Genomic DNA, 22,590 nt, shown 5'->3' with positions numbered 1-22,590 from the left:
TGGCAATGGGTACGTTGAACAAGACATTATCTGCCTCATAAGGACACCGTGAGGCTTAGTTAATAAACTGCTTTGAGAACCCCTTTCCCCCTGAAACACAGGCCCCATGTGAAACAGCTGAAATTTATCACTTAATGGAAGCATCCACATTTTTCTCTTCTAAAATTYACTTTGATTAAAAAACAGACATTTTCAAATTTGAGTTTCAGAGTTATTGTATTTCCTTTCAAATATCCCTTGCTCTTAAAAATATTGAAAGCTGGTTTTAAAAGCAAAACAAAAATAAAGCTTTGGTTTGTAACTGCCTGCAAATGTTTATCTTTTCTACCCCTTTTCAGCATTCAGTCGACCATCTCTAGGAAGAGGGCAGAGGTGCATTCCTCACAGAGAGATCAAAACCACTTCTCATTTTAAAACAAACTATTTTCAAATCCTCTTTTTGTATGCATTCCTAATTAGTAAATATTTATGTGGTTTTATTATGTGGTTCAAAAAAACCACACTACAGTAAATACTGAAAGCAGGAGAATGCCAGCAGAATCCGTCACCAAACTATGTTAAGCAGCCGTTAGCTCGTCTCCAGGTTTTCCTTGGTGATGAGATTAAATGTGCAACTACATGAGGAGGTTTCAGAAGGAAGGAGAAGCTTTTCTCAKAGCAGTTTTGATAATTTTTTTTCTTCCCTGATGTACTCACTAGCTCACTGCTTSCCGTGTCTAGAGGGAGCCTGTGTCGAGTAGGTCTTGTTTTCTCCTTTAAACTGGACTAGAGGTGATAGGGAGAAATGTTCAGTAGGTCAGTGCTAAAGATGTTTTCTTTTTACTGTGTTTATGTTCCTCTTCTGAGCTCGGGCGTCACTTCAGAGTGGTTGCTTTGGTGCATCTCCCACGGCCGTTAATCATCGCAGACTTAGCACTTTGCGTCTCTACCTTGGCGAGTCCGCGCTCTTCCAGGACTCTCCCCATCTTCTTCATAACCCTTTTATCCTGAGGCTAGCATCAGAGTTTGGAGCACGAGCTGTGGCTCGTCTYCCCGCGCTCGCCCCTGCAGCTCTTTGGCAGAGATGTGGATTTGGGGAATACCCTTGCCAGGGCCTTTCTCTAAGTGACGTGCAGGGGGAGGCTCCCTGGTGCTGGGTATGCGAGTGCTTTGGGACGCAGCCAGGTCTGCACCAGAGAGTCTTTGCTGGTGTTGCCCCATTAGCAGCTCCTCCGTGCATAGGCACCACCTTGGACCAATGAGATGTCATTCTGCAGCATCTTTTCTGCCAKTTATCCAAGCAAAATAAGTCATAAAATCAAAGTGCTTTTATATGCCGTTGTGTCAAGGCAAGGGCTCACGTTGGTTTAGAAATGGCATTAAAGATGTCAGCCACATGTTTGTGTCACAGCCAAACTTTCTGCTCTTGCTCTTGCCTGACTGGGGTATCCTGGAAAAGCCTGGGGGCCACGGGAGGCCAGGCTGTCATCTTGCTGAGCTCAGTGCACGTTCTTAGCAAGCTGAGCTGGGAAGTGCCCCAGGCTGTCCGTGGCAAGGCAGCCCGCTCAGCCCAGGCTGCTGCATTGGAGATTTGCTATTTCCATGTCCCAGCACTGCCTGAAAAAAAAAATGCAGTGGTGCTAAAGACAGGGCTTGGTCAGTGGAAACCAGCAGGTTTAAGCATATCTCTCAGTACACACAAAAGCGTGGTAAATGGAGGGTGAAAAGCTAAAGGAGGGCCAGATCCAGAGCAGGAGTGTGGGACGCCGTGTACAGCCCAGAGTGATGCTGGAGGACAGGCTGTGCTGCGTGTCCCCAGGCTGCTGCCTCTGCCGTTTTCACTCTCATCGGCTCCCGTGGAGGCTGAAAGCACGCAAGAGCCTCCGATGTTTGCCAGCTAATCCACCATCCACTGCTGGCAGCCCCTCCGAGCAGCAGGCTGGTTTCTCCTGCTAAGTGTGATGGATTTGACCTGGGAGTGTGATCTGGCCGCCTTGGCTGCCAGTGAAGGCTCATGCACCGTGGTGCGTGTGCACCTTGCCCAACACATGCAGTGTGTATTGGGGCTGGAAGTCCTCCGTGGATATGAACCGTGGGGCCATTCAACAGCACAGCCAGCCAGCTACTACCTCTCCCCTTCGGGGCTGTTTGACAGTGGACGTTGGCTACTGCCACTTAGATGATTTTTCAAAGCTATTTTTAGATATCTTTAGTGCTGTTCACTTCACCTCAAGTCAGTTCCTGGATGTCCTGGAAGAAGATGGGTTGGGCATATGGGAACATACCTGCTGGGGGAGGAACATGGCTTTCTGACGGGTGCAGGGGTTGGTTTCGGGGAAGCTGATCATCTTCCCTTGTCCACCAGAAGCAGAGAGCTGCAATGAATGAGCGACTTAAAAGCAGGCTTTACTGCAGCTCTTGAAGTGACTCCTCAAATCTGTGCAAGCCTTTGCATGTAAACAAGCTGCTCRGGGAGCAGTGGTAGCCATAATGCCTGGTGTCGTGGATTTGGGGCTAGGGGTATGCTCCTGCATGTTCCCCTCCTCCTCCTGGCCTGTTCTCATAGGATTATCTTCATGGGAACTTCACCTCTCTGAGAGTTTGGGTGCAGAGGCTCAGGGGGTTGCTGGAGAGGGGAGGTGGCACACACAAGCCCCCAACAGCTGTAGTTCCCACGAGAGGGCTGCATCAGGTATGGGGAGAAATGAAGGGTCTTCTCAGGAGCTTGGTTGGATGAATTCAGTCTTTCCATAGACTTGGCATGCTCTTTTCAGCATATTTKCAGGTTCCTGTTCCCTCAAAAATCCTTGGGAGAAGATGTGTCTCAGATGTAGGCTGAGAGATGCTTGGTGCCATGTGTTTCAAGCAGACAGAAGGACAGTGTGCATGTGCATTCATCCCGCTGCCTATGTTTACTGTAGCTGGAACCACAACAGGCTCTAAGCTGTCAACATATAATTGCATTTTTTTTGTCTGGTAATAAAATTCTGTTCTACCAAAAGAAAAGAAAAACCAGAAAAAATTCTTTCGCTCCACAGTTTTTCGCATGTGATTTATAGGTGTATTTTTCCAAGTAAATCTAAACAAGGCCAATGACTGACTCTAAATTAAAGTTTGATTCTGTTAATTAGAACAAGAGCCATCTGGGTGGAAATTGGAGTTTTCAGACAGCTGTTTATACTGTTTCATTGGGGATTTCTAAAATTTCCAAGTCCATRGTTACTCAGGAGCCTGTGGTTTGACAGTACAGTGGGATTTATAGATGTAAGTGGTCTCTGAAAAATATAAAAACARAAAACAGCTACAAAAATAACAACAGCTTGCATCCACACCGTAAGCTCTCTTGAAGTTACTGACTTGATGCCCTCAGCTGAATCGTGTTCCAGGCTCCACAGTAAGCAGGTGGGCAAACGTACCGATCACTCGTGTTTTATTTCTCCTCCTCCCCCCGGCAGGCAGGTKTCCGTGTGCAATCTCTTTCGTGGTCATAGCGCTGTTGGTGGTGTTTGCCAGACACTTCACACATTCGCTCCCATCCCTTGGGAGAGAGTCCTTCCTCTGGGGCAGGGAGGCAGGAGCAAAAAAGGCTTTGTCTRGAAGTTGGCTTTCAGTTCAAGGGGAATTCAATTCACGGGCGATGTCTCACATCTCCCGGGCTCCTCAGGTCACCTGCCTTTATCATCTCTTCCTTGCGGTACCATGAAGGAASGGCGAGTGAAGGGAGTAAAATGCTGACCTAGGTGTGCTGGGATCAAATCYCGCTGCCATGAAGACTGACATGGAGGCTTCAGAATAAATCTCTCATGCTCAGTGTGGATCCAAATCCTTCTGTTGAAATAACTGAAGACATTYGAGATGAGGAAAGAGGCTGAGGTCATCATGTGTCCAGTAATGGTATGACTATATTTGCTTTTCTTTGGACAGTTTAATGTCTTCAAGTGGTTCTTGTTTCCTCTTATTAATTCCTGTAAATATCATGGAAAAGGATCTCACGTCTCAGCCATGCAGCAGCCAAGTGTTGCACAACCACCTTTCTCTCAAGTTGGCTACAGAACTCAGCAGAAAATGACGTATTTCAAAAGGTTTTGACTAAAAGGAAAGTGTCTTTTCTAGTGGAACATTTTCCTGTTTGTGGACTGGCAGAGAAATTTTTTGTTTGTTTGTTTTTAAGCTTTTGACTTTATTTCTTAAGATGTAATGTATTTCAAAACAGCTTATTTGTCTGAACATTCTTTAAACAGCCAGAAAAATATATGGCATTACTGTACTGTACAGGTTAGACTGTCACATTAGTAGAATGAAGTTGCACCTGCCTGTTCATTATACAATATACAGTTGCCAGAGAAAGACCTGCAAGATTAAGCGAAGCATTCTAGAGAATCATGGCATCTTGAGCAACACTAACTATTCCTTATAGCCAGAATTATGTTGCTTGTGATACCTGAAAGGATTCTCCAGCACTAAATCTTTTCATCCCTGACATCTTGTCCATCCGCAATTGCATTGCTGGAGCATCTCTTCTGATGAACAGATTTCTTTAGCCTCCTGAAAATTCATCTCTTCCTCGATCTTGCAAGAGCTATAGTTAAACTCTGTTGATTCCTAACTTAAATTCTATCTTCAAGTAGAGAACAGAGTTTGAACAGTTGGGAATGCTTCCATAAAAATAGCTACTGCAAAAAGAGGTGAGGGAAAAGACTCATCTTGAAAAAGAAAAAGAGCCTTGGATGGTAATGACTCCAAAAATATTCAGCAAATTATCCTACTTGTTAGCTGTTATGAGATTAGAAAAATTATGGAAGATTATGGTTACACTGGATGACCTGAGAAAAAAAGAGGTGAGGAAAAAGAACCAAGCACMGCATGGGCAAGGAGGGCCTCCAGTATTAATTTCTGTGCTGCAGAAATGAATTAACCTATTCAGAGGAACAACTAAAATACCGTTATCCTCATTCCAGCCCTTCACCCAGGCAGACACTTGCTTTTCAATTATTGGCAGGTTGGTGGAATTCCCACCATCAAAAATCTCGATGCGCTTTAGGATTCCTTCAGGAAAACTAGCCTGGCAGCGTGGAAGAGCTGTGCTTTTTTCCCCCTCCGATTTAATTATAACCAGTTATTCCCATCCCTTTGCCCTGTTTTGGATTCTTTACATATTGTTTCTGAAAAGCTTAGTAGAATCACAGCCTTTGTATATATAAAATATAGGATGATTGAAGACCTGGCCACTTCTTTATTTAGCTTCCTCAGCCATGCGTTCCTCCCAAAGCATTTTCCCCTGTCTCTGCCAGATCACTGTTTAAACTGTGTGTAAATATAAAAGGAACTGTGGACAAYGTTAAAAAATGCTGCACCATGTCGGGAGTAGGGCTGTTGGAAAGAACATCTTCCTAGAGGCCTTTTTTCCCCTTTCACTGTGGTTTTGTGGCTCGCTTAAGACAGATCAAAAGCCCTGTATGGGTGCCACTGTTAAGTCTAATGGCTATCCGGTTATCCATCCCTGTTTGGACTGAAATAGCTCCATCATTTTTTCTTTTAAACTGAATTCTTTCCTGGCCTCTAACTATATAGAAGTTGTAATTAGGAGGAAGAAAAAAAACAAAACCCCAAAGCTCTTAGGAGATAAAGACGAAAGAGGCTTCTGTAACAAATCAGAGGCAACAAAAAACAGCAGGTTTGCTCCCTTTATCATGGGGTTTTATTGGAAAAAGTTGAGAGCCCAAATCAATGTTCAAGCCTTTCTGCTCTTGTAACGTCACTTTGAGTGCTGTTCTTGTTCTTCACCTGCAGCTTTTCCTTCCTGTGTAGCCCTGTCTCAGAAAAAGTTTTGGTGCTTRTGGTGAAAGTCTTCCTATGTTTTTATTGAGTGTGGAAAGCACGCTCAGCTCATAGCACTTCTCAGCTCAAGCATCATGCAGTCCAAGTCGGACACACACAGTACAATCAGCTATAAAATCATGTGATTCGTACACAAATCCATGCAGGGATTTCGCAGCACATCTTATGTATTGGCCTTTCTCCAGATACGCTTTTTGGAGGTGGGGAGGGAGTAAGTATAAATTGTATAGTGCAAATTCGCAGTGATGAAGACAGTGCTTTTGGGGGGGGTTCAGAGAACAATGGAATCTATGCTAAATTACTACTATTACTTTTTAAATCTTTTTTTTTTCCTGTTTCACAAATGCATCCTGGTACAATGCAATCACCTTATGTGTCTGTAGGGGATGGGTGGGTTTCCTGCATCAAGAACAACAAAATTCTTTCCCTCCTTTTGTTCCTGCCTGTGCTGGAAGCGACACATTGACAGGCTGATTGGAATGGTGTGCCAAGCTACCACGCTCTTTCCATGAGCCCTGCATCGAAGCGAGGGGATAGAATAAAATTGCTGCTCTGAGAATATTAAAAGGGAATGCATTTCATTCTCCAATTTCATTAAAACCCATTAACATTGCAATGACATGGTCACTATTTATAAATCTCCAGTGCAGATGACTTGGTACAGCTGGTCAGAAGAAAAGAGGTTTGCTAGAAACCGAGTCTCTTTACATTARTGGTCATTATGCGCCCCTGGGCGCTGAGGGGAGAGGTGAGGGTACAGACCATTTCAATGTCGGTGATTATACCAGTCATTTGTTCTTTTAACTCTTCAACAGATCACTGTCATGCTTGGAAAAAGAAAGCAGTGCTTCAAAATGATGTTTTTTAAAACATAAAGCATTGCTCTGAGAAAGAGTTCTAAGCTGTTTATGCAGTCTGTAGAAGAAAAGGTCATCTTGGAGGTGAAGAATTAAGGACTGGAGAGGAATTAGGGGCAAAATGTGAAAAATTTTCAAATTAGGATCTTTTCTATGCAGCTTAAGTGATTGACCCGTAACATATTATGCATCTCCCAAAGAGACAGCAACGGGGGTTCCTCCCTTCTTCAAAGTGAGAACGACGTGGTGATTATGGTGACTTCAGGGGACCAGCAGCACTCACTAATACAGCAGGATTTTGGGGGCCTTTGGGGTACTCTGAGGCAGTGCCCACTCTCCTTGCTTCAAGGAAGGATGTCTGGCCTGSAGCTGGGAGGCAGAGGGAGTGATTTCTCGGACATATCCCAGTGGCAGAATATGCCATAGTTGTATATCTGTGTCTATTCTGATAAGCTTAATCCAACGAAAATATGTATTTGAGCTGCACTGTCCAGCACTGAAGGCACTAAAGACAAAGTTCTTCTACTCTAATGTTTGTAGGACCTGACGTTAGAGAGAAAGGCATGCTGACACACATGCCGTGGGACCATCCTGGAGTCAGGTGGCTGTGGAAAAAGGGAATGCACGAGTGAAAATGGTGTTTGACATAACGGCAAAAACTCTGTTGGAAATGAGATCTTGGGGCATTTGCCTTCTAAACTGGGTTTAACTTGCAGTGAACACAATGCGCTTGATTTTACAAAACTGGTATGTCAGAATACAGGAGTCAGCTTCAGACCTACCTGAAGTAACAACCATTGGGGAAAAAAAAAAACAGCTTATCATTGTAAATTCGTGGGAATTAGCCATTAAGGCCCTGGCCCCCTCAGAGACCACTGAGCTTCTCTTCCACCTGTCTGCTCTTCTCATCCTGTCTTGTGTCCCCAGCTGAGTTCTTTTCTCCAGCCCAGTCTTACCAGCCTAAAGTGTTAGGTCTCCCAGGGCCCTCTGCTTTATGGTGCTTGGGCTGGCAGCCTTGGTGGACTGTAACATTTATCATTTCTCGTGATCCCATGAAGTGTGTGGTATGCAGAAATGTGTACAAGCTGTAAATCATTTATGTTTGGGGCGCTTTATTATCTGCTTTTGGAAAACAAGGAAAATAATCAGAAAAATACATATTTTGGCTACTGACTGAGGAGCTGAACATTTAGAATTGGAAAATACATAGTCTCCAAGCCCAACAGTCCTCCTTTGTGGAATTGCTTAAATGGACATCAGCCACTTTTAGTTTCCATCAGCACTGTTGACACTTTTGGTCACCTGAGTTCAGGATTCAAAGATAAAGTGAGCTAAGCAGTCCTGTGCTCTCCCAAGTCATCCTAAACTTCATAAAGAAGACAACAATTTTGAAACAATATAATACATCAAGTAAGAAACACAGGTTTGTTCTTTTGGTGTATGAAATCATACACTTTGCATATGCAGTTTATTAGTAAGAACRTAGCCCCACATTTGCCGATAAGAGCTATTTATAGTAAGAGTGGATGACAGATTATTTTTGATAAGATGTTTTTATCTTTAGCCAGTAGCCGAAAGTTACATCTAGTTTTGCATCCCATGTTTTATGGCTTTCAAATCGCTGCCATCTTTCAAAGGACTTTGGCTCGTGAGCATGACCTTATGAATGACACGAACCAGCRGACTTGGGTGTCCAGGCCGTGTAATGGATTACAGTAAGCTGTACCCTTTCCAAGGCTCCCCATCCATCACGCAGCTGCTTTCATCACTCGCTCCGAAGACTTGTGACATGAACTCTGCCTTTCCTCCATCTCCCTCCGCTCTCTCTCCCTCTGCCTCTCATTAACCAAGTCTAAGAATTTGCTACTAGAGTTGCAGACTCATTGACCCAGATTCACTAATAATACGGGGGAGAGGAGATTTTTTTTTTCTGCTGGATCGCTTGCTTCTGTGTATTCTGGGTGCTATTTATATACAGGAGAACTAAAAGCCTCTAATAAAGACGGGGCTTGCTTTGTGGCAAGGTTCGTGCGTGCACCCAGCGAGGGCATGGCAGGGACTCGGAGGCGAGCGTAGCCGACTTGCCTGTGCACACAGACCCCATCGTAGCTTTTGGGATGCCAGACCCTTAGTCCACTAGAACATACTGGTTTAGCTCAGGGTTCCCCACCTTGCTCTGAAAATCACTGCCATCAAAGCCACATACCAACTTTGTTTCCATCATACTTGTTTTCCTTTACCAGCAGAGCATAGTTCTTTGGCTGTCTCACTTTTGCAAGAAAATTCGAAAAATATATAGCTTACTGGATATTTTTCATTTGGTTACAGAGGATGAAACGCTRTTCTGCACTTTTTAGTTTAAGTAGTCTTTCATTTGCAGGTGAAGAAAGGAGTTATTTCATTAAGAAAAATAGTATTGTTAAAAATAATATAGTTAAGAGCAAAGTACCTTCAGCACAGGAAAAAAGAAAAGGAAACAAGGCCAAGGCCTGGAAACATCTCAAAAGTGTAAGAAAACTGTTCACTATGTTGTTATGGGAGGTAGGTAGGTACAAAGACAAAGAGACATTAATATCCATGAAAGGAAACAAAAAAGCAATGACAAAGGATGGAAATTGCAGATTTCCAAATTGACAGGATGAGAATAACCTTAAAAATGTTCACTGGTATCTCTTGAAAGTGTCTGGCAAGTTCACTCCTTGCATGCAGATTTGGGGTCTGGGTTGGGGATGCTCTCGGCTTCCACAAAGCAGAGRCCCAGCGGGACCCGTGTGCTGCCCTGTGGCACCGCCTGCAGCCGCGTCCATGCCACGGGACCRGTGTGGTGGGGCAAACGGGAGGCTGTGCCGCCTGGCCCATGTGGACACCGTCTCCACTTGGTGCCGCTTCTGCCCATTTTCCCAGGGCTTTGGGCTAGAGGGTCGGTTTACAAGTGCAGAAAGGCTGGAGAGGACTTAAAGATAAGCCTCCACTTCCCCAAAGAAGTCAAATTTTGCATGAAAGGCAGGAGGTGATCTTCAGTAGTCAGTTCTGAAAATGGGCTTAGAGAGCAGTTTTCCTGACTGCTTTGGGCCAGCGCTGGCTTTTCCGCGTGTTTTGGGGCTATGCAATCACTTCTAGGTCATGGAAGATTTGCTCTCAGCGCTTTTCATCCATGGGGTAGGCTTCCTGTCATGGTTTATTTTCTGCTTGAAGCCAGCTGGTGGATCTTGGAGAGAGAGATTGGTATTTTAGCTGCACTTTCTGCCTTTTGGCTCTGATGTTAATGTYGTTATGTGACATTCGGTTAACCATGATAACTAGGGCCCGGGGTTATTTTTCCTGTCAAGGGAGCTATTCTCTTGCGTGCTGCTTTTTAAATGATGTGGTTGAACTTTGCATTTGTATGAGCTCCCCACTACACAGAAAGTGCTTAATTTGAAAGGAATGGCCATGCACGAGTTCATTTCCTGAGGACATAGGAGACAGGGGACAGCAGCAGGGTGGAAAACACAGCGAGTCACTGCCACATGGCTCCCGTTGTTGGCCTGGGTGTTGCTGTTCCAGAGAAAAAGGATCAGGACAAAAGGATTATACCTGATGCTCTCTTGCAGATACCTCTTTGCATTTATGGGGAAATGCCTACAAGACCACAATAAATGTATTATTAACTTCTACCTAAAAAAAAAAAAAAAAGGATTTTACTGTTGGAAAAAAAAAACCCCACAAAATGGTCATTTTCAAGCATGAGCCACACCAGCAAGAGGATTCTCACACTTGAAAATCCCACCAGAGCCAGGCACAACTTCTTGCCTTGATTTTGCTAGTTTAAGTCAATCCTCCTTACTCTGCCAGRGATTTCTCTTAACTATATTGCAATGAAAGCAGCAGTGTTATATGTCCATTGGATAATTGAATCCTGAGAGTTACCTCAGAGCTACAATGTACCTCCTTATAGTGAAAAACATTTCCATCTAAGCCATGAGAGAAACAAAAGTGGTTTCAACAATTTCTAGACATACTTACGCTGTGTATGAACTTCCCTCTTTCTTCCTCCTCTCCTCCTCCCCCTCCCCACTCAACTGCTTAGAAAAAGTCACAAAAACAGATTTCACTGGATATACTACAGGCTCTTACATTTCCCTTTAGCACCTCAATTTCTATCTCATTCTGTTGCAAGTGAACAACTTGTGTTTTTTTTAACCAGTTGGAAACTTGTCTCAGGTTGAAGGAGGAGCTGGCAGATGGCTCAGTCAGAGCAGGGCTCTGGAAGGCAGGTCCTGCGAGCGACAGGAGATTAAATGTAGGGTATTTATTAACTGTAAATTTGASTTTTCCAGTTGGTATGGGTTTGTCAGCAGTACGATCAGAAATTTAGCAGCCTTCTAGTGGATTTAGTAGCCTAACTTTAAAAATTCCCACTGATGAGTGTGGCATATGTGAAACCAGCACTTCTGAGGGAGCTCTTGGACTTGTTTTCTTTATTTAAAAAAAGACCTAAGTAGCACACTAAACATGTATGTGAACAGATTCCTAGTTCTGTTCTCATAAGATAAGATTGCATTGGATAAGAATTTTGTTTCACTTTCCTGTTAATATTTTATTTCCCGTAATAGGAATCCAGCAGCCCGGAGCCGCTCGGGCCCCGGGGTGCTGGTGGGCTGCTGCGGGCTCTCCGGCTCTGCGTGGTGCGTGGTGTGCGGCACGGCAAGGGCTCCCTTCTTACTGGACCACGCTAACCTGCTGCGATCAGCTTGAGATCCGTGAGGGCTGTTTCTACAAGCTTTCCAGAGGTGTACTGCTCTTCACCATGGTGCCCCTGCTTGTTGGAATTTGTGATGTTGCCTGTTTTTTTTCTTTTCTTTTTTTTTTTTAAAAAAAGCCACCTACCTCCCCCTGCAGAAGCCTTGTTTAATGTTCAACAGGGTTGTTGCAGCACTGACCTACCTGCCTACTGTAATAGGAAACGGTTCTTACGGCACCGATAAGGCTGTGCCCACAAAGATAAGGCCCGGGAGTACTGGGCAGATTCCCTTTGCCTTGTGCAGCGAGCGTTAACGGGCAGATGCTACGCTGCGTGCTACCTGGCAGCATTTTCTCTCCCTCYCTGTCTGAACGGCACAGGGAGACCATACTCCATCTGCATGCTGATGAGCTGCTCTTCCCTAGCGAGCCCGTTTCCCACTGGCCAGTGGGCCTCACGGTTTCCTTTACATCCGTGCTCTCTCCAGTTTGCGTGGCTGCCTGGGACCTCGCTGACCCGTGGTTTTCTTGCCTTGCGAAAGCTGGCGCCTGTGTTGCAGAGGGCTTCCTTGAGAGGGGACCTCGGTGAAGGGCTGGTCCCAGCTAAGGGACCATCTTTTGATACAGCCGTTGCACGGTTAGTACAGACCGACCGTGGCTTCACCCGTAGCACGTCGGGAGCCGAGTGCTCTGCTCCTCTGCGCTGTCAGGCTGTGCTCTTCGCAGCTCTCTGCCGGCAGCGTTCATCTCCTCAAATGTTATYATCTTCTCCCTCATTTAGGGCTCTCCGTAGTGTTGTTCCTGCCTGACTTGCCTGTGCAAGTGAAGGCAGCATCAGTCTGGTTTAAGGTCAGCTCCCCGAGCGAGCAGCCCTTCTCTGCCTTGCACCCTGGCGAGCAGCAGCTTTCGAGAGAGCTCTTGTAGCAAATTTTGTCTGCTGCCATCAGTGGGATTTCAGTGCTCTAGCAAGCCTAATGTTTTGAACAAATGGGTGGAAAATGTTTATTTTTAAAACTGAAACCATGATAAATATGTGGAATTTATCCAGGGTCCATCCACCCTACCTTTTTGAAATGCAAAGTGCATGTTTGTTAAAATACCTCTCCAACGGTCAGCATAATCTAAGAAGAAATAAATGTACTGGCTTTTTGAGAAGAAGGTGAAGTATCAGATGTGCAATAACTACATCTGTACTCGCTGTTGAGAGCGTGGGTCTCTGTTAGCTCAGCTTTGTTTTAGTGCARCACATGGGACACTGCAAAGGATATGCGTGGAAATACTGAAGTCCAATCAGTGTTTCTTGTAGCAAGTTTCAGTGAGGAGCCCTTTCCTACAGCCTTCACGTTTCATCAGTTGAGCTTTCTCTTCCATTTTCCTGGCTTATGTCCCTTTTGCTGAAGCCCCCGTCTTGTGTCTGAGAGAGTGATGCCGTGAGTGCTGCAGTTACAGGTGGGGAGAGCAGGAACGAGGAACCCAGCAAACTCCAGAAGGAAAAGAAGCAAAGTACCGCATGGGGCCTCGAGCCGTCACCTGTGGGTGCTCCCCCAGGGCGAGCGCGTCCTGGTGATAATCTAGCYGGGCTCCTTAAATGCTTATAGTGCTCAGACGCTGAAGCAGTTGAGAACATCACATTTTTTAATCCTTTCCCTGTGAAGTGCAGGAATACTATCACTCTCTTTTAGACAGGGAAGTGAGGCATAAAGAGAAGAAATTGCTTGTTCAAAGCGTCGCAGAAATTTTGTTGCTGAAAAAAGAGTTGGCGTCGCTCTTGCTGCCTGTCGCTGCGTCAGGCGCCCTGCGATAGGATGGCTTTTCTGCCGTGAATTTGGCTGTCACTGACCCACTAACAGGCTTTTGGGGGGGAAGCACCGAGAGGGGGGGTGAAGGTTTCGCAGGGTTTAGAGGCATTGCAGAGGGACTGGAGCGTGAGCGAAACAGTAGAAGTTGAGCCRCGATTTAGGGCAGTGCAAACTCATGGGCATATTTTTGGGGCTTATCTAGTGCCCTGCCAGTACATAAAGGCATAAAACACGTGCCTGAGTTCAGGCTCACGTGCCCTTCTTGGGAAGGCTGCGCCTCGCAGCTTGGGCTGCGTGCCGCTTTGTCCGCGGTGGCAGCCGACAGGTGTTCAGGCGAGGAGGGACCGGCGTTATAAATAAATTATCCGTTCATTTCCTTCTGGAGACTTTCCTATTGTTTAGTCACAATGTGCTTTCCTGTTTTYAAAAAACAAAATTAAAACTAGGAAAAAACCCAAACCCGGGCCTGCAGTTCCTTTCTGGCAGGGTGCACTGAAAGCCGTGTTTGAAGTGGGCGCCCGTGTAATTGCTTTTCCGTCCTCGGCGCTGCTGTCGCTGACACTCCCCTGTCAGTCTTCTGCTGTTTCTGGAAGCGATGGGAGACGTACCGTGCAGCGCGGTGGATATCGCTTTCCAGAAGTGCCGTGCTCGTTCTTCAGGCCAAGCTTTTCTCCGCCAGCTTGATGTGGGAGGAAAGCTGATGCGGCGCGCTGGGCGCCAAGCAGGGGACTTTGGTGACGCTGGGGAGGAAAGGGGGACCAAAACGCTCTTCCCTCCTTCCTCCTCCTTGCCAACAAAGCGAAATTGAGGTCAGGCCACTGTATTTTACAGGGGAGTTATTTTTAAGCCTCCAAGAAGAATGCAGTTCAATTGATGATTAAGCTAGCGCTGCTCTGCACCGCGCAGCTGTCATCAGACAAGGTCTGGTTCAGTGTTAGGTCCCTGCAGGACCCCTCGGGTCTGTCCCGGATCACCGATCAGCAGCTGAGCTTAACCCCTGTCCGCAGCCAGGCCGTGCAAAGGGCCCGGGAAGGYGGGAGAAAGGCAGGGAAAGCGTGAATACTGCCCTGGGAAAGCGTGGCCAGAGCAGTGCTCACATCTCTGCTCAGACACGCCAGCTAGCTCGGGTCGTACCACCGTGCCTCTCTTTACCAAGGAGACCCCAAACTGTTATTTCCTCTGCAGCAGTGCAGTTTGTTGGGAGTATTTGCAGGCAGACACATGTAGCAGCACCCATGTGAAAAGTGGTTGGGTCAGTGCTGGAAGAAGCCATCTTCTGTATTTTAGCTCTTCAGAAACAAAATTTCTCCATGGAATATGCTAGAGGATTGGCTCCCACAGCCCCTGTTTCCACAAAGAAATTCCCTGAGGAGCATTGCCCGAGAGAGCCTGGCCGGACYTGGCCTCCTGCAGACGGAGGGAGCCTTGTCCCGGACCGCGGTGATCCTGCGGGAAGGTGTCCCCGTGGCAGTGCTGCAGCGAGGTGCTGTGTCCCGCRGGCACCGCTGTGACCGGCAGCCAGGCATGGGATTTAACGCCCGGGGAGGCATTTCCTCCTCCCGCTCTTCCCCGGGAACTCCTGTCTTGTTGGCCTTGGCAGCAGAATGGCAACTGCCCCCACCGCTGGTGTGAGGGCAGGGGTATATTTATTTACATTGGTGTGCAGACAGGATTAGCCATTACCTAGCACTAAGCAGTGAGCGTCACGTGCGGCTCAACTGAAGGGAGTACAAAAGACCTTTTATTTAGCTACTGCTTTTGCCTGTGATAATTTAGGACTCTCCTTTTCTCTTTCTGAAAACAGGAACTTTSTGCCTTGATAGCTCTTTGACTCCTGTTACAGGTGCCTCGTTTTGAGGGGTAGTCCTGCATTCAGATCCTGCCCGTGACCCCTCTTCTCTTGCATTTGCAAGTACAGCTGTTGCTCAGAGGCTTTAGTAATTCGGCAAATGCAAGTCTCAGCCTCTCACTGCYCTACCTGGTATCTTTTTGCTTGCAAGAAGGTGTCACAATTGTGGATCTCCTGCCAGCTCTCCCAGTTGAGTTCCTAGCATCTTCTGTTGTTTCTTTCCAAGAGAGGAAAACGTCAGAAAATCCTTCCCTTGATATGAAGCAAAGCCAGAGGGCTTCCTCCTCACACAGGGAGGAAGCAGCCTGAAGGAAGGGATGGACACATGGTTTCTAAAGCTTCAAACATGGCAAAAGATTTCCAAATAAATGTGTGCATGTGATGCAGTTTTATATTTAACAGGCTGACTTTGAGCACCCAGGCCTTCTTCCATTTTTGCTTTAAAAATGTATGAAGCCAAATACAAAAAACAAGAAGTGAGGCAGGGTGGATGGGAGAGGGAGAGACTGAAGAAACAGAAGTGTCTATAAAAGCAGTGGTGATGGTCGTCGTCATGGTCATGGGAGTCCCAGTCTTGGAGTAAGACCCCTTGTGTTAGAGGCTGTACAGAAGAGACTGTATGAGACTCAGTGAACTAGTGGCTAAGGCTCAAGATTGAAAGGCTAGGTTCTTCTTTCATTTCTGCTTCACACTTGTATGAGCTTCACTTTAGGCCTCAAATCTACTTTTTTTTTTTTTGAAATTGATCTCGAAATTGCTATTGACTTTAAATGCTGCAAGATCTCATCCATAAATTCTTCACCCATCTGTAAAATGAGGATGGCAGGATTTCTGTGCCATCTGTGGTGCTGTGAAGCTAAAAACAATCATCATTTATAAAGCGCTTTGAGCTCAAATAGGAGGTTCTGTGTAAAGGCGAGGCTTTGCAGGATGAAATATTCCTTAATGCACCAGTTGGATCTGATATCTGAACCAAGGCTGGATTGAAAGTTTTGGAAGAACACTCTGGTGATACGGAGGGAGTACTCCAGCTCCTAAATGCCCTGGTTTACTTGTAGGGGTCAAAAGCTCCTTTTCACTGCTACAAAATTAAGGGCAGAGGAGACAGGGGCTCTGTACTTTGTGTCCCACAGAAAATCAGTATCGCCTTTCAGCTTAAGCATCTCTGATCTCAATAATCATGCTTTGCAGCAGTGGTGTGAATCTGACCACAGTCAGCCAAGCTGCTATTTTAACAACACATGAATTTTAAATAGGAAACTTAGAGTTACAGTCAAAAGTATCGGGCCTTTCTGAATGGAGTAGGATGCATTGGATCAGAACAAAAAGATGTTATTTTTGTCAAGCTTTGCAGGGTGTAAAAGGGCAGGCAGGTTGCCAAACCTTTGCCCCAATGTGCCAGACTGGCACTATGTTTGCGTAAAGCCGAGGGTCAGTTTGCATAACAAAGAGCAGACTGTGGCTGGCCACAGCGTTTCAAGTGTAAATAGAGCAATTTTCAGCAAGCAATGCACAGCAACATTGAAACGCTGTCAGAAAGCCAGTTGCAGGGTTTCACAGGCTGCGTAAACCAGGTTAAGTATTTCTAACAGTGCTGGTGTTTTCTCCTTTTGCAGACACAAGTCACCAGACCCGCTCAGTGTCCAGTCGACCCTACTACAGTTTGCCCAATAGCAGCCATGAGAGACGCTCTGTCCTCGCGATCACAGAGCCGCCGCGTTTCCATTCCCAAGCCAAAGGCAAAAATGTCCGTCTGGATGCTCACTCTCGCAAGGCCACTCGGAGGAACAGTTTCTGTAATGGGGTCACCTTCACCAACCGGCCCATCCACCTCTATGAGAAAGTGAGGCTGAAGCTGGTAGCTGTGCACCATGGATGGAGTGGTGCCCTACGGTTTGGCTTCACCATCCACGACCCATCGCAGATGAGCTCTGACGACATACCAAAGTACGCCTGTCCGGACCTAGTGACCCGACCTGGATACTGGGCCAAAGCTTTGCCAGAGAGGTTTGCTGTCAGAGACAATATCTTGGCCTTCTGGGTTGACCGTCATGGGAGAGTCTTCTACAGTATTAATGATGAGGAGCCAATATTGTTTCACTGTGGTATTAAAGTTTCCGGTCCTCTCTGGGCACTCATAGATGTCTATGGAATTACCCATGAAGTGCAAATACTAGGTAGGTGTATATTTTGGCCAGTGGCATRCTCTTCTGGTTGTTTTCCACAGAATCAGTGGCATGGTCATGGAGAAAAAAATACACAATCTGTCTGATCGATCATTTCTATGAGACACTTAAGAACAACTAATTTATTGTTGGCTTTGTACCACAAATTAACTCTTTTTCTTTTCTTAATGGTGCACCATCACAGGGATCCAGAAAGCACTATATTTCAGACATGTCAGAGATGGAAAATCCTAAGGCTGCRCATTACAGTAGCCCTGTGATGGTCTAGATGGAAATCTTTACAGTGCAGTGTAACTGTATCCAGCCTTGTTTGGAGCTCAGACCTGCTGCTGTGGAGTGCTGCAGCACAGTGCTGTGTTACAGCAAGGTCCTTAGTGACAGAAGAGACAAAGCTGACCAGCTCTGGCTTCCCCTGTTGTTCTCCAGCTACCACTTACTATTGGTCTCTCAAGAACTGTGACCCATTCCCAAGCATGTCCTCTCACCTTGCYCAGTCCCTGGCTGAAACTGCAGCCTTCATCTCTTATCTTTGCTGTGGACTGCTTAGAGCCTCTCACATTACCTTCCTGAACTACTGTGGGATTTTTATGAAGCGCCTAGGCATGAGTGAGGGCAGTCTGACAGCCGCGGTGGTGCAAACCCTGAGTTTGGAAACTATTCCCACCCTATTCTCTTCACATGCCCTTCCTCTCCTGATTTGTTTCRTTTAGACAAAAGAATCATAGAATCATAGAACTGTACTAAGAATAAGACTAAAAGGTTATTTTTGTCTTTGCTTTCTCTTCATTGTCTTGTGTTACAGATGACGGTAACTCTTGGCCTTGATGCCCACCTAGATCAGTAGCTTAACAAGCTGTGTTTGCAAACAGAACCTGACTTACCTTTTCTCTTGCAAATGGTCATCACTGTGGGCTTGCAAAAGTACTGGCTGTAGCTCAGGATGTAATCTGCCAGCTGGAGAGTGATGAGAAATGTAATGCTGCTCCTCTGTGCTTTGGGGTCCTTGCCACAGCATATCACATCTCCCCTCTCCCTGCAAGTAGATCATCCTGTACAGTTTACAAGGAACTGTCCATTGGATGGATGAATTTGTTCCCATTAGAAAACCGAATGAATTGCCATGGAATGACTTGCCTTCTGTGACTTTTAACGCATTGAAATTTCAAGTAAATTAAGTGTTAGACAAAGTGTTTTTAATTAGTCTACACCGTAGGGAATCCTTTTAAAATACAAATGTGTTCCCCTTGAGGCTCCCAAGGGTTGATTTAGTCTTAACAGACAAGCTAAGCTGCACCTTCTGCAAAAGACAGTGCTTCTGTCCTCTCACTGAATAGATACCAACTATAAGCTGTGAAATGGTTAGTTTAGTGGGCATGCAGCTCTGATGGATATTCAAAATGGTACCAATTATTTTACAGCCAAGAATGCTATACATAAACAACACTTTGCGCTGGCTGCTCTGTTTGTCTCAAATGTGTAATTAAACCTCACCAGTAGCTTATCCTGTAATTGCAGTTGTGACATGCTTCAGCTTCTGGTGCTCATCACAGAAGTGAAGGAACATTTGCAGTGTTGGCCAGTACAGCTTCTTCACCACAGCAGTCCTTCTTCCTCWTTAAATTACAGTTAGAAAAATAAAATTCTGCTTATTTCCTCCCCTAGTCCTGGCCTCTGGCAGCTAAGTGTGCAGAGTGAAAGATGAGGCCTGAGAGTACTTGTGCTCTGGGTTTTTTTTTCCATCAAAGTCCCAAGCCCCTCAACACACCCAGTGGACCAAACTGATTTACTACAGATGCAGCAGTGTTTTAGCAGATGTGCCCATCTYTCTGACTCCTCCTTCCAACATTTTGCAAATAGAGCTGAAAAATGTATCCAAAATGCAGATGCATGAAATGCATCTTTCAGCATCATGAAGCTTAGCTGCATCTTGCTCCTCTGTTGGAGCAGTTCCTGTCAAATTCCCTCTTGCAAGCAGCAGTTGGTCCAGCCACTGAGACTACACAAGAGCCCTCCACTATGTGGAGCCTCTGTGGTCCACTGGAGCCTCTGTGGAGCCACAGTGGCTCTCTGTGCTCAGGCAGCCTGTCCTCCGAGGCTGCTGAGTGGGTTTGGGTGTTTTACCTTCTTTGGTAAAAGCCTTGTGATTTTCTTCTCCAWCAAGCAGGCAGGGTTGGTGCTGGAATGCTTCACCCTTCTCCATCTTTGGGAACTTAAGGAATCTGTTTCATTCAGATGCTCTTATTTCCTTATGCTTTGACCTTTCTCAGCTCTTTAATGCCTTCCCTTCAAAAAGAAATGTCCAAGCCACCCCAGGCAGTGCTGCTGGTGGGGGGGGGAATTTGAGGTTATATTAAAGTGTTTGACAGTTTCATGGGAAACATCGCGTAATAAAACAGCCCACTTTTTATGAAGTCTTAGAAAAAAAAAAAAAAAAAAAAAAAAAAAAAAACTTCTGTCTGACACCTGCAGCAAGTAGCTGTGGCAAACTTTCAATTCAAAGTCTCCACTTCCAGTTTTTCAAATTCTACACTGGTGTAAATACCCCTGAGAGACTAGCTGTGGTTTGACTTGCTGATAAAAGACATCAGCAACGGTAGTGGGCTGTGTAAGGGATGATATTTTCTTTAGTCAGATGGRTATCTTTTAACAAGGTGACTGTGCCTGAAATACTTTTATAAAAAACGGCCTCCCTTGTGCCTAGACATGTTACAGTTACAAATGAGTGATATATTCATGCTTCTGCTTCTTCATCCATTACTGTATTGAGGATTTGGCTTGCAGGAGACCTTTGGACAACGTGGTATTTCCTTATTTTACAGAGCAAACTCAAAGCTGTTAGACCAATCTACCAGAAAAGCTGTAGAACCACACTGGTGTTTTACAGCTTTTCCCAGTTCACCAGTGGAAGGGGCTCTCAGGTTACATGAGTACTTTATAACACTTGTTTTTCAGTTAGTGCCAAGGTGCAGCCATGCATTGCTTGTCCATTGAGAAGAATGGATTTCAGATAGTCTGYATGCTGAAATAGTAACAGCAAAAATAGCTAATTGTATCTTGACTCTAACATCCCCTATTTATCCCTGGATTTATCTCACAGATAGCATGTTTGCAGAGACCATGACCACTGCCCGTCTCAGCTCTGCACGACTCAGCACTTGCCTTCCCCAGAGCAACCATGATTCAGCCAACTTCAATAACAATGAACTGGAGAATAACCAAGTGGTGGCCAAAATTGCTAACCTAAACTTGAGTCGAGTACCAGGACTTCCGACAGACAACCACATCATCCCCTGTTGCCCAAACAGACGGCAGCGTGCCCAGGGGGTCCCAGCCTTCCTGGATACAGATCTGCGATTCCACCCGACTCGTGGACCTGACGTTACCTTTTCTCAGGACCGAATGGTTGCRTGCACCAACTGGCAAGAAAGCAATAGGACTTTGGTGTTTTCTGACCGGCCTTTGCACATTGGTGAAAGTCTCTTTGTGGAAGTAGGACAYCTTGGGTTGCCATATTATGGGGCCCTTTCATTTGGCATCACTTCTTGTGATCCAAGTACTTTACGGACAAATGAGCTCCCAGCAGATCCAGACTTTCTCTTGGACCGCAAGGAGTACTGGGTGGTTTACCGAGCTTTCCCTGTCCTCAACAGTGGCGACATTCTCAGTTTCATGGTCTTGCCGAATGGAGAGGTGCATCATGGGGTGAACGGAACCAGCCGAGGAATGCTAATGTGCGTGGACACCTCACAGTCTCTCTGGGTGTTTTTTACAATCCATGGTGTAATCAACCAGCTCAAAATATTGGGTAAGTGCAGCCGAAAGAAGTAGTAACAGAGAACACCTAGCCAGTGAAGTTTCTTGGGCCAGAATGCAGGCTGCAGTTTTGCCTTAGCAGTATTGGCTTTTGCAGAGCTACATGCGTGAGGAARGTGATACCGATGTGAGTAAGCAGCTCCTGATCTGGCCTTGCTTTCACAAACAAGAATGAGCAAGACATAGTAGCTGTAATGTAGATGTATACAGCATATATAAGTCTACCAGAAATGGATGAGACTTGAAATCTAAAATAAGCAACTGGGAAGGAGGCAGCAGTGTGTGTGTGTGTGGTTGGCTGGTTTTTAGAGAAGCCATGCAAAAAAGATTCTTTATAARCCCACTATTCCAGCCAACAGGTATGAAACTCCTACCTCGGCAGCAGTGATGCTTTCTGTCAGAGAAGCGATGGTTTAAGCAAACACTCCGCAAGCACTGCAGCAACTCTGGTAGTGAATGTCACTTTTTAACTATTGCTGGTGACCCAGTAGAGTGCTTTTCTTTTTCTCTCCTTAAGAATACTGTCAATAAATCAGCTCTTGATGGCTTTGTAGAACAGGATTTCTCATTTAAATCATGATGCTTTCCTAGCTGCCTCTATACTGACAGGGAGACAGTGATAACCTGAGGTGGCTGCTGTTAGAGAGATCAGGACGCTGGGGAAGTGACTGAATACCACAAAATCATGGGTATCAGATAACCTATTATTTTTGACCTAATTGAAGTACTGGACAGAAGTTATATGATAATCCAGCAAGGTCTACTACTTGATGTCCCAGGAGGTCGCATGTGAAATTATCTGCCTACAGCGTTGGTAAGGGGCAGCATTTAACTCAGCAGCAGCTATACTTTATTGCTAAAGCACATATTGCCACACAGTGTGGAGGTGCGTCACCAGGCTGAGGAACACGTAGCTCAGGGTTTTGGGATCTCCATGCAAGATGTGCATTTGTCCTACAGCTGGCTGAACTTCTGCTGTATTTGCAGGCACTGTGCAGTCCAGCCCAGTGACCATCTCTCCCTCAGGATCTCCCGGCGGCTCACAGTATGACAGCGACTCAGATATGGCCTTCAGCGTGAACAGGTCATCGTCTGCTTCAGAGTCATCGCTCGGTAAGGGAGAGCTCAGCCCTGACCTCTGGGTTGGGAGATGTGCTGCTGCTGTGCAGCGTGTCGAACTGCAGCTTGCCCCCTGTGGAGGCAGGGGTACAGGTTTCCTCAGACTACGGTACGCCGAGACGTGAACACACACTGATAGCATATGCTAGGACTATATAAAATAGCAGGACGAGGCTACTGGGGAGATGTTACATCTCTTGTAAGACTAACAGAAGCAATTGGAAGGAAAAATAAATAGATGAGAAGCTCTTCATGGCCTGAAGAAGGGTTGTGTGTTACTTCCCTCCACATCAGTCAAAGAGAAAATGTTACTGGTGCCTGCAAAGCTTACCTGGCTGCAGCCGTGGGGTTGGCACAGCATCTGCAAGTTAATGGGACTGAGAAAGCCAGGAACTCCCAGGCTTCTGTCCCAGATCACCAGCCACATG

At 45.9% G+C, this 22,590-nt stretch overlaps 1 protein-coding gene across 1 annotated transcript in view; it reads left to right on the top strand.

The window, feature by feature from the left end:
- The window catches only part of NEURL1B (neuralized E3 ubiquitin protein ligase 1B), a 38,824-nt gene that overhangs the window by 11,444 nt on the left and 4,790 nt on the right, over positions 1 to 22,590 (top strand). Inside the window, exons 2-4 of the mRNA XM_085298076.1 lie at positions 16,661 to 17,221; positions 20,328 to 21,035; positions 22,031 to 22,156. Coding sequence (XP_085154202.1) covers positions 16,661 to 17,221; positions 20,328 to 21,035; positions 22,031 to 22,156 — 1,395 coding nt within the window. The remainder of the gene's footprint in view (positions 1 to 16,660; positions 17,222 to 20,327; positions 21,036 to 22,030; positions 22,157 to 22,590) is intronic.

This window comes from Rhea americana, unplaced genomic scaffold (assembly GCF_003343005.1).
Source record: "Rhea americana isolate MKP2758 unplaced genomic scaffold, rheAme1 scaffold_135, whole genome shotgun sequence".
NCBI lineage: Eukaryota > Metazoa > Chordata > Aves > Rheiformes > Rheidae > Rhea > Rhea americana.
Note: the sequence above shows the minus strand (reverse complement) of the source record. Positions and strands in the feature narration are given on the sequence as shown.